The sequence below is a fragment of the Styela clava genome, chromosome 9 (assembly GCF_964204865.1).
Source record: "Styela clava chromosome 9, kaStyClav1.hap1.2, whole genome shotgun sequence".
Lineage (NCBI taxonomy): Eukaryota > Metazoa > Chordata > Ascidiacea > Stolidobranchia > Styelidae > Styela > Styela clava.
In genome coordinates, this window is record NC_135258.1 from 12,930,231 (window position 1) to 12,946,379 (window position 16,149).

Genomic DNA, 16,149 nt, shown 5'->3' on the forward strand with positions numbered 1-16,149 from the left:
TACACACCTGATTTTTAAATAGCAAACATGTTATTCTTTCACGGGGAAAATGTTTTATTAAAGTTATGCTATGCTTTCATTAAAAATATCTCTGATAGTATAAACGTATTACTAACGAAAGTTTTATTCCCTCAGTCCTGTTTTAGCGCCGGGGGTGTCACTAGAAACGTGAAGCAATTTTATGCAATATAAGTTGCAGAAGATTTTATATTGCGGAAGTGCTTCAGGAACCCGTGAAATGTATTTTTTGAAAATGTGTTTTGAAATATAACATGTTTTATAATATATTTATGGAAGACACTTATTTACGCTTTCCCTTGATATACTTTCATTTTGCACGAATATCATCTATTTTTGAAGGGGACCAAATTCAGCGAGAATCGAGGGCAGAGGATAAAGAGTAACATTTATGAATCTTATGGTGTTACTTTGGCTTTTCAAAGCTGTATATAACTTGTTACAATATGTTTTACGTTTGAAACTAGCCATCAAAGATTACTACAGTCCTTGTTTTACATATTCTATTTCGACAACTTGTGGAATAGATGGTCACACTCCGTGAAATACGATGATCGACGGAATATTTTGGACTCAATATCTTTAAACCTTAACCTCAGTTGCCTTAGTGTAGTAGGAAGCACAGCAATATAATCACTGAACTGGAAAACACAATCACTGAACTGGAAATGTGTATAGCTCTGTGGATGCGATACCAGCGAGTAGTGAATATGCGAGGGCGGGAAGTCCAAGATGATGTGGTAGAATGTAGATAATCAGTCGCGTTCTTGAGACGGAAGTGCTGATCATCAACAGCGCAATATGTAAACATATACTACTTATGAATGCACAGGCCAATACTCAATATATGATATTTGTTTAGACTTTGCTATCGTGAAGCCAATTTAAAGACGACGAAGGTAGAAAGAATATGATCGATGTGAAATTTATAATTTCCAAATATTGGCCCTTTTTTAATTACAGTATGCATATTCTCCTATATCGCATTCCTGTTCCAGCACATATCCTTTTGTCGCATGGGAAATAAATGAGCGCTTCCTCTGCGTCAGTCCTCATTAATGACTAATTGTCGTTGTCCTGTTTTGGGGGATGCATCCATTCTACTAAAAATCATCCTGCTAGATCAGCAATGTAATCATTTCTCTGCTTTACAGGGTAGTATAATCAATAAAATATGAGGTTTTCAGCGGTGGAAAAACGACTTTTTTGCACTACGGTATTATTGCTTGCCCTGGTACTGGCCGGCATTCATCTGTTGTCAGACTCCAACGTGTCTGAGGATAGGAGTGGAAACATTATTCGAGTGTTGCCAGAAATGAACATGGAACTAGATCAGGAGAGTACACTTGAAAAACTTCAATTAAATTCAAAATTGAGGACAACAGAAAAAATTCGACGGGAAGTAAAACCAACACAAGTTAACAACAGGAGAAACATTTCTAATTCACACAATAAGGATTTTATTGTTGTTGGAATTCCTACGATAGAAAGACCAAAGGGTACGAACTACTTGGAGCAAACATTAGACTCTTTGTTGACAAATAGGGTAAACTTTGATAGAGTCATTTTTGTGGTATACATTGGAGATACTGACAAGAATCGAGTAGAGAAAGTCAAAGAGTCTATCTTGGAAAAACACTCGAAAGAAGTTGAAAAAGGATTGATTCATGTATGTATATCCAACATTATGTATTTTAGAAGTTTGTCTGAAAACTTTCCTTTTTGATAATTAACAAAAAAGTCAAACCAACTAAAATTAATTATGGTTTCAGTGAATTTTGATTTTTTAGGCGTTCAAGAATAATTATGTGAAAAACAACTTATAATGAAAATCAATAATTCCGACTAGGAGGATAATTTTTTCTGGCAGAAAGTTCGCTCTGCTCTGCAAATTTGTCTTTCCGATCGCTAGTCAATAGATAGAAAAGAACGTTATCAAAACATCATTTAGTTCTAAATGACCAATATCTTCTTCAGCTTCAATGCACAACTGGAAAGATTGTTTCAGCAAAGCAATGTACGCAATTTTACAAAAAGAAACCTATACACAACATTCGATTGGGCCTTGAGGTGGCCAATCTGTTACTGTTGGTAGATAGGTATTGTTAGTTAATGGATCCCTTCTCTCCAAAAAGGCCCTGAAAAGGGATAAGCGATGCGTATAGAGTATATGTGATTACAAGCGCTGATATTTCTAGTCAACTCAATCGGCAAGCGATAGCTAAGGAAATGAATGAAGATTGTCTAACAGACTAATCCAGACGATAACCGCCAAACCACGATTTTGCATAATTTTATATTTATAGATCAAATTAGTATGTTAAATCTTACAGTGATTGGGTGATATTAAAGAAACGAATATACCGGATTAAAGAAACGTATTAATATTTGCGGTGGATGAATGATGATCAAGTGCATTGTTCAAGAGCAGCACAATCAAACGAGACTGTCACCTAACAAAATTTCATTGAATTCTGCTACTTTGATAAGAGTGGCATCCACAGGATTTCCTTTACGTTCATCGCGCAAATGTATTGTCTTTATATGCGGTTGTGTGTATGAAATTCGCTTAAGTTGTTTGCTTATTGTGAAGAATATGTTTTCATAAGCTTCCGCGTTTTTTTTGAATGGCTTGTATTCTGATAGTTTTTATCAAGGACAAAAACAAATTATGTAGAAAGTCGAAACACTGTATAATTAATTTTCAATTCATTTTAACGGGGTTGGTTGGTTATCCTACCCCAGACGAAAATGAGATCAATGGGCAAATGGGGCAGTTTATGCGGAATCAAGAATATCACATTTCTTTTTTGACAAATTTTACCTTATTTATTTCGAGTCCAATCATAGTGTTTTTATAGAAATTTTTTTATTTACCACAGATCATACATCCGGCAGCAGATATTTATCCAGATTGGGAAAAGGACATGAAAATTACTTTAGGCGATCCTCGCCGTCAGGTAACAGACGAATTCGATAGGCATGTACTGTTTCTTTAGTGTGTGAAATGAGCATAAAAGCTCATTAAAACCACAAAGCAATTCAAATAAATTTAATTGCTGTTATAAACTGTTCGTTTTGTTCTTGCTCGACATTCTTGTCTTCGACCAAATAACATATTTTATCGCGACTAAATAAAAGAATGATGTCTCGTGCTTTATGTTTATCCTTTATTGTTTGCCATGAATATCCGGGAAACGCTTTTTATGGTACTTACCTAAGAGACGCCACCGGGGGTATCTTCTTTTAATTTATTCTCTGTTTTAAAACACATTTTTCAGGATAATATTACAAATGGCTATTTCAGACTACGGATTACTCAGCAAAAAATTAGGACTATCTTGTTTAATTAAATACATTCTTTTTTCGCTATGACAGGTCAAATGGAGATCAAAACAAAACTTGGATCAGGCGTATTTAATGAATTATGCGTATAATCTGCAACCCAAGTATTATCTAAGTCTTGAAGATGATGTTTTAGCGGTTGAAAATTATTTAGAGACAATTTACAAGGTATGTTGCTATAATTAAATAAGACCTTTTTCCTACAATAGATCAAATATATTATTTTCGAAAGGTTCAGAAATTTAGGTTATATGTAAGTTTATTCAGGTAAAATAAATTCATAATACATAAGTTGAAACCATGTATTATTTGTCTAGAAAGCCTATTAATTTTATGTGTTATTCTCTCCGTTTGATAAGAAAATGAGTCTTGTTTGTCTCCCGTATTACGAGTTACGACCAGATTGGCATTTTTTATTCACTTGCTACAATAAATCAAGCGCGCACCAGAATAATTTCATCCTAGCAAACTAATATCATACAAGAATGGATATGTATAGTGAACGTCGGTTCACAGACATTGTGGGCATTTTATTGGCAAAAATCAGAGCTATTGAATTTTTTATTTTGCCAAAAAGTTCCTAATTCTACGATTCACTCAAAATAATACCATAGTGGGTATTTATTAATTATGGGAATTTTTGAAAAAATTATGGCATATAACAAATTCAAGCGAAAATTTTGAAATGACCAATTTAAAGTTTGCTCTTTTAGAATGATTCCGATTATTTTATAACATTTAAGTAAAATATAAATTTAATAAAAACAACTTTGTAATATATATACTGCAATTTTGTGGTGTAAAATGCGACAGAATTACCCTGCAATTGTCATTTCTTTGTTTTAACAGTATGCAGAATCAGAAATGAAGGATGATATTATAATTATATCCTATTGTAAATGGGGAGCAATAGGAAAATTATTTTCTGCCAAGTTTTTGCCGACATTAGTTCAATATCTAAGAACATTTTGGAATTACAAACCATTAGATTGGTTATTTTCTGATTTACTTCATATTCTTGCATGTCGATATCCACCAACAAATTGCGAAAAGGATATTAATTCGAAAAAACTAGATTATCCTAAAGAGTTATTCGAACATAAAGGAATGTGAGTAATAGTTTTTTGTTTTAGTGCGTATACAAAACAGTATGTGAAGTCAGGGCTACTCAAATATACTCATGCACTTCCATGTTGTAGCGTTTAATCTCCAAATTTTTTTTTTCATACTGGACGAACTAATATGACGCTCATGTTCAACAAGGCTAATAAGTATGAAGCTACTGCGCTTTTTGAAATTACCAGCACCTTTCAGGTTCTACATATTCGCATAACTTACCAAAATTATTACTCCTGGAATGGGGTGGTACTAGACTTGCACGTAATTGACAAAAATCAATTCCGTAACTACGGCCAAATCGATTACGTGACCCCGTAATTGCGATATTTTTTCACACATTTAAACCTATCATAAAAACCTATTGAATCCACTTCTTTTCCGAATGGGACATTGAAGTTTGGTTTTCATAATCCTGGCAGTATTACACGCCGGCGACAGATGTTAAAGACAACTATCAGGGAGTGAATTCAAATTAATTTTACTCTGATTTTTATCTTTAGTGTTAGCTTTGATTTTCCTTTGTCACCTACGCAAATTAACCGTCCCAATTGTATGCGATCAATTTTATCATTACCGACACTGGTATACGGATATTTATGAAACGATAGTTGACTTTTTTTAAATGGAAGTTTGTATTAAATAAAAGTTTCGGGATTCCAATTTATTAATCAACGACGAGCGTATTCTCGCGTTTGATTATACTTGCGCTTGCCTCGAGACGAAGACTTGTTATTGCACCGTTTTTTACATTATTCGACTTTACTACCTAGTTAGCATTTTATAATAATTATTGATGTCGACTTATTGACGATATCCATTATATGAAGGATTACCATCCTTCATTTGACATTGAATCATTTCGCGGCCTAAATGCATAATTTAAATGCCGTACTTTAGGTACTTATATGACATTCCTTCTCCGAAAATACAAAGTTATATCGCAAAACAATGCATTTTGTGACATTTATTTTGCACTCACGAAAAAAGTAACTTATTTTTCTAACCAAAGTCGACGATCCTATCAGCCAAGATTCACACAAGTTTGGTCGAGTGCCTGTGGTATTCGAGTCGACGATAAAATAAAAAAAAGGTTGCCGCGTTTGGTAAAGACAGTTGGCCAAAATTTTGCGAGGCATTGTGAAAAACATATTGAGCAAGGCCAGGTCCGGACATATAACGATATAACCAGTGTAACAGAAAGATTTCGTAATAGAAAATGGATCACGCACAGAATAAACACACTTGCTCATACTTGGTTATATTTGATAGTAGTTAAATTGTCAATATTGAACTGCTAAAGACAAAAAGATGAACGTGAAATTCTTAAATCTCGTTCTCTTGGTGAAATGTAATTTCCAATTAAATACTTTACAAAGATAGCTATACATTTAGGCTACAATTTAGCTTTTTTTTAATTTTAACCATGCATTGTGGAGGGGAATTTCCACTATTGAAATACGTGAAACTATAAAAATAAAATAGGATTCTAGATTCGATTTATATAAGTATTCTAGAACGATGGTTCCTAACCACCGGTCCGCGGAATTTTCACCGGTCCGCGGGAAAACTCGGCGATTTGTTGTTTCTCTGCCGTCTTAATCGCTTTACCGATGCCAAAAAGACGAAGTTGCGTTGGTGCAGTACGCAATTTCTTTCCCTTCGTCATATTGCTGTTTGATAAGCGCGACATTAATTATCACGGCGTCGTCTTGGCAAGAAAGAAAAAACGGCTGCGAATACCGAAACTCTAACTTCTTCTACTTATTTCATTTTTTACAATCAATGGAATTGACTGCTTTGAAAAGAGCTTGTTTCATCACGAAAGCGCTCGACCAATAATTACGACTTTACGTAAATCGTAACTTCCCATCCGTAACTCGAAATAATTACGTAATTCCGTAAATTCGTAAATTACGTACAAGCCTAGGTGGTACATAAACTTTAACTGCGTGGCAGCTTTCGTTCCGAACCTTTGAGTTGACTCACAGAAGGACAACTGCGCCAACTTGTGGATTGTGCCTTTTAAAAAACATCTTCCATACTAATATGGCTCTAAGATTTGAACCCTGATTTGATAACAAGTCAATCATACTGCTATTATCGCCATAAATTTGAGCCATATCTATAAATTTGAAGTTTTTAGTTTATTATTACGCACAGCAAGTTGTATTATGTATTAACATCTTATCAAGTCACTTGTGAAATCCATTTTCAAGATGGAGTTCTTTATTGACTTAAGCTTTAAAAAGATAAGACAAATACTTTTTTTCTAGGGTGTCGTCTCTCGTGAAAAACACAACTTGAACAACGCAAGTACCGACATCACAAAGCAATGATCATTGCACGTATAATATGAATACCGAAGATATCAGCCAAAATTTTCCGCTAAACCACTACGTTACAATAAAACAGTTCATCGTTCAGTAAAACAGTTCATCAGTAATGGCGGTGAAGCGCTGAATAGTGAGTGAGGACGATTATTGGACACGAAAACAGTTATTTTTATGTATTTCAAAAATTTTTGTTGTCTTCATGGGATTTGTTTTTCACGTCGAAGTTTTGTATGATGACTCCACCAAAATTAAAAATTGCGCACTGTGTCGTGGTCCCGTCATCACATCTCAGTGATTTGAAGGTAAGGCCACAATGGACTAGGACTACCGGAACTGTAAGAGATTTGATACTACTTTGTTTTGGCTTTCGCGTCCGCATATTTGAGCATATCGCTCTCTTGTTTATTTATATATTCATATTCTTATCTGAAACTTTCAATGAAAATATTGGATCCGGCTTCAAAATTGAAAATCCCGGTTTAAACTTACATTTCTGGAAACACATACCCTCTTTTGCGTTAGTAGTCTTAACGCACAGTTTGACAACTTTTTTTTTATCTATTTTTGTGCTATTTTTATCTTTCAAATCAGTAAATAAAATAAACTCTCTCTCTACGGAGTAGAATTAGACGTAACCGCAGTCGGAAATCCGTACGTTGAGAGCTAATCAGCGAGAGATGTAGAGAAGGCGACCCCACCAGGAAAAGGTGAATAGGAGGTATCTCTGGACATGGGAACTGTAATAGAGAGAGAAGACGGTTAAAGGAGGTAGCCGCGCCATGCAGGTAGTAAGCAGTTCTAAAATGAGACATTCATTCTGCGTTGAGGCGGTCATTAATATGAGAAGAGCAAGATCCGGCGAGACTACGCTACCTACTTATACCCAGAGACAGCCCAAAGATTTATATGGAGAGGTAAAAAATGCTAGCCAGACAATTTTTTCTGATTATCGAACATATTCGTTTAACCAATCATCCCGATAAGAAATTTTGCGTCACTTGCACAATACACATTTATTTACATAAATATACACGGCGGTGTATGTTTTCGGAAAACTCCCAACTGCATTTTTCCTTGAAATCGTGAATAGTCTGTCTGATATTAACATCATGAAATTTCGCAATTATAAAGGCATATTCAAATTTGGTAAGAAATTGCCTCACTCGCACATTGCAAAATACACATTTATTTTTGATTCTATAATTTAGATCAGTGTTTCTCAAACCGTGTGCTGCGGCACACTATTGTGCCGTGAGAGATGAGCAAGGGTGCCGTGAAGCTTTTTGGAAATTTGAAAAACGAGCTGTTCGTATTGCACATAGGCATACATGCAGCTGGCAAGCTTGTGAGACTTGAGTATCCATATTTAATTGCACTGATAATTAGGGCTGGGCATTTCGAATCGAATATTCGAATCGAATCGAATAGTAAATTATTCGAATCGGTTCAGACGGGAATTCCGAATCGCCGCCATCTTGTTTTTTTTTTCTGTCCACCAATGGTCGAGGCGATTTAACGATTTTTTTTTTGTGGAGCCATCTCTCGGCGGGACATTTCGATCGCTGTTTTTTTTTTTTTTTTTATTTCTTTCACATCTGTAGGCGGCGTTTGAACATGTCCAGACTTGCACCTCTCCAAAGCCCTCTCTCTGCTCTCAGCTGTGAGCAGGACAAACGGCCGAGCTTCTCTCTCATATTATCTCTCGCACGTGCTACGCCGGCGTGATTTTGTCACGCACGCTTTTATGGCGCGTAATTTGTTCAGAATGCGGGAAGATCGGTTGCGCCGTCAGTTAGGATAGGCAGTTGTAGGACAGGCAGTTTTACACTTGCGTATGTTTTTGTGATTGCCGACATTGCAAGTGAGAAGGTATAGAAGACTAATTTGCGTGCTTTTTTTGCAGAATTATTGTGTATTTTTAAAGGGGTTTCTAGAATATTGTATACCGGTACTCGGCAACAGTACGGTATGATGAATAGGAAATCTCCCGTTTGGCGCCACTTTACTCCCCCAGCCAAAGACGATGACGAACGCCAGTACGTCGTGTGCAAGAGATGCGGAGACAAACTTAGTTACCATGCTACCACTAGTAATCTATTAGCCCATATTAAAAGAAGGCATGTAACTATTTGTTTGAACCCTGATAATCGAAGTGATTTGGACGAGTCCTCCAGTAAACAGTCCAAATTGGAACTTATTCGTCCCATCCTCCCTGCTCAGCAAGAAAAGATTACTTCTCTAGTTGTGGATTTTATTGTAAAGGATATGCGCCCGCTCAGCACAATAGAAGGAACACATTTCAAGCGCTTAATGGGACATGTTGCACCAAATTATTCACTGCCATCCAGGAGGACCATAACACGACGTGTAGAGGAAGAATATTGTGAAAAAAAGATGGAGCTTAAGAGAGTTCTTGAAAACATTAAGCATATGAGCTTGACTTTCGATGCTTGGACTAGTGTGAAAATGGAAGCATATTTGGGCATTACAGCCCATTATGTTGATGCCAAATTTAATCTGTGTTCATGTGTGTTAAGTGTGAAACCTTTGGATGATAGACATACTGCAAAAAATATTTGTGAGTGGGTAGAAGAAGTTCTCAATGACTTTGGTGTTAGTCCTCACGCTGTCTGTGCAGCAGTAAGCGATAATGGATCTAATATGAAGGCAGCCAAAGATATTTTTCATGAAAAATTTGGTTGGGCTAGTGTTGCTTGTGCAGCGCACACTCTCCAACTTTGTTTAAACAAAGGATTGGGAATAAACGGCATAGAAAAACCTCTTGCAGCAGCTCGACGACTAGTGCAACATTTTAAGAGAAGTGAATTGGCAACCAGTGCACTGGGGAAAAAGTGTGAGGAAATGAAGCTCACCTCCAAAAGACTCATAATGGATGTATCCACAAGGTGGAACAGTACTTACAACATGCTTGTAAGGTTGCAGGAATTGCAATGGCCAATTTTGGCTATACTTGGAAATAAAAATATCACAAATGCCACCAAAGCCTCCGCTCTTACAATCAAGCCTGGGGACTGGGAGATTTTCAAGCAGTTGATTCCAGTACTTGAACCTTTTGCAGAGGCTACTGATCTTTTAGGAGGCGAAAAATATGTCTCGATATCGATAAAGAATCCATACATCAAGGGATTGAAAAAACATCTGTCACGCGAGAAAGATGATGAACTTTTGGTAATCCGGCAGTTCAGACAAAAAGTAAAAGGCGAAATGGAGGAGCGATTTCCTATTGATCTTAATGATATCAGCTCGAAGGCAATGGCTCTGGATCCCAGATATAAACTGCGGGGACTTCGTACTGTGGAGTCACTTCAGGTAACTTGTTATTTCTTTCTGAATAAGATTTTTATTTTGCCAACAAAATTGCCCTACATGACAAACAACATAGCATGTTATTTTGGTTGGAATGAGGTCAAATTGAATTTTCATGTATCTTCATGTTTCAAATGCATTGACAGGATTAGATAAAATTCATGACATATCTGCATCGACCATATCTAAAGATATAGAGTTGACTTTTTCCCCACTGTATAATAAACATTAGTGAACAATGACTTGTTTGATGTCAATTGTGGTTCCTAAATCGCAGATTTCCATAAGAAAACTAATCTAAAATATTCCTGTATTCAAAACTTGTCATTTATTGAATGCATAAAATTTCAAATTTATCCAAATGTTGCTTGTTTTGGCCATACTTAATAAGGATTCCTAGTTGATCTGGCTAAAGTTTGTTTTCTTTTTTGACATGCTTTTTTTTTCCAGCTCAAAAGTGCAATCGAATTGGAACTCACAGTCTTATTTGAACAAACAGTTGTTGAAAAAGCTGAACCTTCATCTTCTTCAGTTCAGCAATCGACATCCATCATAAGCCTTGCCTTCGAATCATCAGAGTCCGATGACAGTGCAGATACTGAGGTCCCAGTAGTTGCCAATGAAGTGAACAAATTTTTTAGTTCCAAAGTACTTTCTGAATGTTCAAACCCCCTCACTTGGTGGAAAGAGCAACACGCTAATTATCCAAACTTGAGCAAGCTTGTTGACAAATATATGTGTGTAACAGCAACATCAACCCCAAGTGAGCGATTATTTTCTGCAGCTGGAAACACTGCCACTGAGCTCAGATTAAGCCTCACCGGATCACATGTGGAAGCTCTTGTATTTTTAAAATGCAATTCTGACATATGACTTTTTCCTTCCCATTGACTTATTGATGAAGCATGTTTCTTATCATATGTGACAACTTAGCAAATGACTGAGTGATAGATTTTGTGTTTTTGGGATTTCATGTATCTGAAGGACCCATTGCAATAAAAAAAAGTCACATGTAATTTTGTAGTTGCTAATTTGGTAAAATTTTTATAAGTATTCGAGATTCGATTCGATTCGAAAAAAATATTCGATTCGATTCTGAAATCATCAGGTATTCGAAAATGCCCAGCCCTACTGATAATATTATATATAGCATTTACCTTGTCTTACCTTGTCGTTGCAGTAAGGAAGATTGTTTCGGCATAAATGTATTGTGATGTCATAATGTTTTTGTAAACATGACGTCCACCTTCCACCGTGTCGACCTATCACGTTCAGTTAGGTAACAGGAAAGCAGGTTTGAACAAGTTTTGGCTATCTGCTTACAAATTATGTTTATTCATCGGTGCAAAGGCCATCAAAATATTCTAGCCATTCGCATCCCCATGACTCTGTTAACACGTATTTTATGTTCTGACTGAAATTAAAAGCAAAAACGGGAGAGACGGAACCTCGTTTATATTGTTTCTCAAAACAGGCCCACACATCGCATTAGCATTTGCTGAATAATTTGTTGAAGTCCAGCTTTATTTTTTCACGAGTGTGCCGCAAGATTTTTATTTATTTGCTTAGTGCGCCACGAGCAAAAAAAGTTTGAGAACCACTGATTTAGATAGACACGGCGTTTTATTTCACCAATGCGCGGAAAAACGATCAACGACATTTCGCGTTAAAATCGTGGTCCCAGATATCGACTGACTATTTTTAATTCTGCAAAAAAAATATTTTTGTGTATTTTTCTAATTGATTAGTCTATGTGTGTTCTTGTTCGAATTCTTCTGATTCCCAAACTTAAATTTTGGTACTCCCGGAGTATGTGAACCAAGATGTCGGACACCGGAACGTAGTATGTGTAGTGTACCAGGTTAGGGTTAGGTCATAATTTCGGGTACAAATACTACGGGAGTCACTTGGCTAGTCCCCGAACTCGTAATAGGGACCTCCTGAAGTATCAAGATGGCGCACAACCTGAACTTAGGTTGCGGACCAGGTTAGGGTTCAGGGGTGCGCATACTTTGGGAGTATCCGTAATAGAACTAAAATAAGGACCATGGACTTTTCCCCGAGCATCGACTTCCTTGTTTACGTCGTGACATTGGCCAATCAGCAAGACGCAAAAGTGACGTAACAATTTCCCCTTTTCGCTTCCGCTCAGGCACTTTTCCACTCAGACAGATTTTCAAGCGTGATCGTAAACATTACCTTATTTTCGCGTTTTTGAACTCTATTCGTTAGTTTTCTGTTGTGTTTCGGAAACTTAAATTTAAATCAGATAATTCAATAATCACTCTGTCTTCCTAGGAGTTTTAATTTAATTGCAGTAATAAAAAAATTAGTTTAGAAATAGCTGTGATAGACTAGGCTAAAATTATTTACCGGTCCTTTTAAAAAACATATTGTTGTATGCGATAAATCATAATGATGGTTTGAAACACATACCCCATTTCACAGGCGCCGACTCGCTAAAGGGCTATCGGGGTATGGATGTTTCCCCGAGCATAAAATTATGTGTTTATTCACGTAACAATTATAAATCAGCAATAAGTTAACAATGACATAAAAAATGGAATTTATGTCGCCGCGCAGACACTTTTTTCGCCCCGACAGATATTCAAGCGTGGTTGTAAACCGTGCCTTCTTTTTGGTAGTTCTAAGTGATATCCGTCAGTTTTTAGTTGTGTTTCCAAAAAAAAAAAAAAAACGTTTTAAATCAAATAATTTAATTGTCATTAAGTCTTCTGAAGACCTTTAGTTTAGTTACAATAATCCAAAACTGATAACGCAAACGATGCGAGAGACTAGCATAAAATTAGCTATTAGTACTAATACGGGGCACGTGGTTTATTATTTGAATGAAAATGATAGTTTTGAACATGTGAACCAGCGCCAACCAAATGGCGCCAACTCGCTAAAACACTTTCAAAATCAACGTTGAAAATTTTGATGTGATAACATAAGTATAAGGAGAATCTTTCAGGGTCAAGGGTCAGGAAAACTTATATGGATGCCATTGCCATTGTTGTGTATGACGCCACCATATACATTTGACGCCATAGTATGAATCTACCATTTACGTTCCGCATAGTTCTGTTTTCCTTGAAACCGCTCAGGATTAATTTGGAAAAAAAGACACAACGCAGGTTGACCATAGTAAAAAATATTTTCTATCACATTAATGCGGTAATGAAAAGAAGTTGCAGGTTCGTTTATGTACTAAGAATAGGAAATGCTGAACCATTGCCAGTTTGCCACCAAATTAGGAAATTAGCTACCGGTACCGGTACGTTCTGAGGTTACGGTACTACCGTAGTCATTCGTTTAGTTACTTAGAATTTTCAATGATTTTCTCTTGGTACCGGTACTTATGATATCAATGTTATAATTGGGTCCAGGATAAAATTAATAAAACCTTAAATCTGTAAATTCAATTCAAAAAGTTGTAAAATGACCTAACAAAACCTGAAAACAAATTTACTGGTATTCAGGTACCGGTATTATATTACCGGATAGCCTAATTAGCCTACTTATTATTATGAATACCGGTACAGTCTTCGATAATGAGCCATCGATACCTACGTCTGTACCGGTATGGTACCAGTACGGTACCTCTGTACTGCTGTACCTGGCCTTTATTTCGACTTTCGTCTACCGGGCTTAGTCCGGTCTAAAATTTTTTAAAACTGTATAGAAAAATAAGTTTAGATGAAACTTGAAACTGAATCAAATATTAGGGTCTGGTATAGTTTAGTACCACATGCACTTCTAGTTGGCATGGCTCAACAATTTGTGCATATGCCAATCCTAACCCCCACCTGACTACGTCACCGAAAAATTATGCCATTTGGACGTCACATTGGCGTAATAAGGCCCACCAAAGTATGCGGATGATCGTCCAAAACGCGCAGATGATCGCCCGAAATCGAGCAAGCTATTTCTCTCGTTTTCCAGTCATAATGATCACGATAGGAGAGAGATAGCCGGCGTTAGCGACTCCTAGCGAGTTCGTTATCGGCGGTGCAGATGCCATTTCGGGCGATCGTAATTATACCTTGGCAAGCCCTACGACATGTTTGTGACGTCGTATTGACGTAATTTTTAGATGGTATAGTCAGGTGGGGGTTAGGAATAACATATGCAAAATTCATTTTGATACGCCAACTGGAAGTACTTGTGGTACTAAACTATACTAGACCCAAATATTATATAGATATATAGATCTATAGCCACTTGTACACTCAAGTTTTTGATGTTGAAAAATCATTCCCCCTTTGCTGTATTTGTTTAATAACTGCACTTGGTTAGTCTACGTAGGTTTGATACTTAAATCAAACTTAAGTTATAAACCGGAAGCATCAATGCTATGAATGCTCTCTATCACTTATTGTTTGTCCAGTTGAAATTTAAGGTTGTCAGGTTGTTGATATATGTATGAATACCAAGATTCACACATCCATTCGACATTCGTTGTGATTCATCTACCTAATTTCCTTAGACTTACAATTATATTTCAACCACTTCAACTTTTTTCATAACAATCAGATTTATAGCCTAATCATTAATTCAGTCAAAAGATTAATTTAATCAAGCCAATAGAAAAACTAATAAATTTCAAATTTATAAAATGATGTTCGTGATAGTATATCATAATATAGACATTTTCAATTGGCAATAATTTCGGTGTTTGATTCAACTAAAGATTTTTTTTTCATCCTTGATTGAATATCTGTTGATTTGTGTGTAACTATTTCTGAATACTCATCAAATTTTAGCTGATTATGTCTAATCATGGCTTGCGGAAATATCTTGGAATAACACTAATTTTCAAGCATTTGAGCATCGTGTTGAAATATTAAAAACAACCCATTCATTTTTGGCTCTGCTAATTAACAAAATTTGGTGAAACTTTCAAAATCCTGAAATTTAGGAGAATATTTGACCAGCATGAGATAATCAGGAAACATATTGTCAGCTGTATTGAGGTATGGTATTTTTACCATATTTAATGTATGGTTTCAATTTTGGTCGCCTTTTATAGCTTTAATTCATCCCAAACTGATCATATTTTTTATATACTCTGCGCTTAGATGTTGCCAAAATATTTGACTGATCGCTCCACTATTCAAGATTGTGTGATGTCAGTATGTCACAATCACAATTATGATATTTGTCACTTGATTTTTGTATAGAAAATACAAATAAAAACAATGGATGTCGGTTTTTATATAATAATTATTAAAAAATCTTGTGATTTTCTACAATATAACTTTATTTTTGATAAATGAACACAAAAGACTATTCAAAAAATAAAACCATAGTGTTATTCCTCAAAAAAAAATAAATCTAAATCCTATCTAAATTTCAGGGAAACACAGCAAGAAGTGCACAAAACTGCTATGCATAGAAAAGCCACATGGTCATTCTTTGTGTAGCAAATTTTTGTTCCTTTGAGATGATCCTAAAAGGAAACTTTCACAGATCAGAATTTAAATTCAATTTAATTTCTTATGTTTTTTTGAAGATTTCCGTATTCGAGTCGCCACCGATCCTAATAACCAGTATAATTAATTCAAAGGTTCCTACATCTTTTCACGACCCACTCAAATTCTTTATGCGAACCCACCAGTGGGTCGCGACACATAGTTTGAGAACTGCTGCCGTAGACCATGTTCTTAGATGGTTCAATATATATAATATATATTATATGCATGGTTATTGTTTTTCTATATTACATAAAAAAATAAAATAAACATTTATTTGTTTTTAATCTTCAACGAACCAGTTTTTATCATGAACTATGAACCCTAGTAAGAGTAAGGCCAATTTCAGGCCACCACCAGGAAATTCTGAAATATGGTTTGCACGTGCATTATTCGAGTTTTCACCCAGTGTTTCTGATGAGTTGAATTTGGAAGTTGGGGATGTGGTTCAAGTTCACAATAAAATTGATGATTTCTGGATGAAAGGATTAACTCTTAATAATGGAAAGATTGGTATGTATCATTTTTTATTT

At 35.8% G+C, this 16,149-nt stretch overlaps 3 protein-coding genes across 4 annotated transcripts in view; all 3 read left to right on the forward strand.

Moving 5' to 3' along the window:
• The first annotated feature begins 1,172 nt into the window (after positions 1 to 1,172).
• On the forward strand, positions 1,173 to 7,458 carry LOC120339272 (alpha-1,3-mannosyl-glycoprotein 4-beta-N-acetylglucosaminyltransferase A-like). Of its 2 annotated transcripts, none has more exons than XM_078116485.1 (5): positions 1,173 to 1,687; positions 2,901 to 2,978; positions 3,397 to 3,531; positions 4,417 to 4,472; positions 6,756 to 7,458. In XM_078116485.1, exons 1-5 carry the CDS (start codon positions 1,193 to 1,195, stop codon positions 6,784 to 6,786), a joined length of 795 nt encoding a protein of 264 aa, XP_077972611.1. In that variant the 5' UTR covers positions 1,173 to 1,192; the 3' UTR covers positions 6,787 to 7,458. The 2 variants fall into 2 exon arrangements, with proteins under 2 accessions (XP_077972611.1, XP_039263297.1); XM_039407363.2 differs by having other exon boundaries at positions 4,213 to 4,472; positions 6,756 to 7,455.
• A 936-nt stretch (positions 7,459 to 8,394) lies between these two features.
• On the forward strand, positions 8,395 to 11,274 carry LOC120336792 (E3 SUMO-protein ligase ZBED1-like). Its single transcript, XM_078116483.1, has 2 exons — positions 8,395 to 10,145; positions 10,593 to 11,274. Exons 1-2 carry the CDS (start codon positions 8,784 to 8,786, stop codon positions 11,013 to 11,015), a joined length of 1,785 nt encoding a protein of 594 aa, XP_077972609.1. The 5' UTR covers positions 8,395 to 8,783; the 3' UTR covers positions 11,016 to 11,274.
• Positions 11,275 to 15,922: 4,648 nt separating this feature from the next.
• The window catches only part of LOC120340140 (dynamin-binding protein-like), a 36,439-nt gene continuing 36,212 nt past the window's right edge, over positions 15,923 to 16,149 (forward strand). Inside the window, exon 1 of the mRNA XM_039408399.2 lies at positions 15,923 to 16,129. Within this exon, the coding sequence (XP_039264333.2) occupies positions 15,934 to 16,129 (196 nt within the window). The 5' untranslated portion in view covers positions 15,923 to 15,933. The remainder of the gene's footprint in view (positions 16,130 to 16,149) is intronic.

Excerpts from the sequence above, each read along its gene's own strand:
- LOC120339272 (XM_039407363.2), top strand. The coding sequence starts at position 1,193 with ATGAGGTTTTCAGCGGTGGAAAAACGACTTTTTTGCACTACGGTATTA. Across the intron at positions 3,532-4,212 it reads ATTTAGAGACAATTTACAAG|TATGCAGAATCAGAAATGAA; the intron begins GTATGTTGCTAT and ends TTGTTTTAACAG. Across the intron at positions 4,473-6,755 it reads TTATTCGAACATAAAGGAAT|GGTGTCGTCTCTCGTGAAAA; the intron begins GTGAGTAATAGT and ends CTTTTTTTCTAG.
- LOC120336792 (XM_078116483.1), top strand. The coding sequence starts at position 8,784 with ATGATGAATAGGAAATCTCCCGTTTGGCGCCACTTTACTCCCCCAGCC. Across the intron at positions 10,146-10,592 it reads GTACTGTGGAGTCACTTCAG|CTCAAAAGTGCAATCGAATT; the intron begins GTAACTTGTTAT and ends TTTTTTTTCCAG.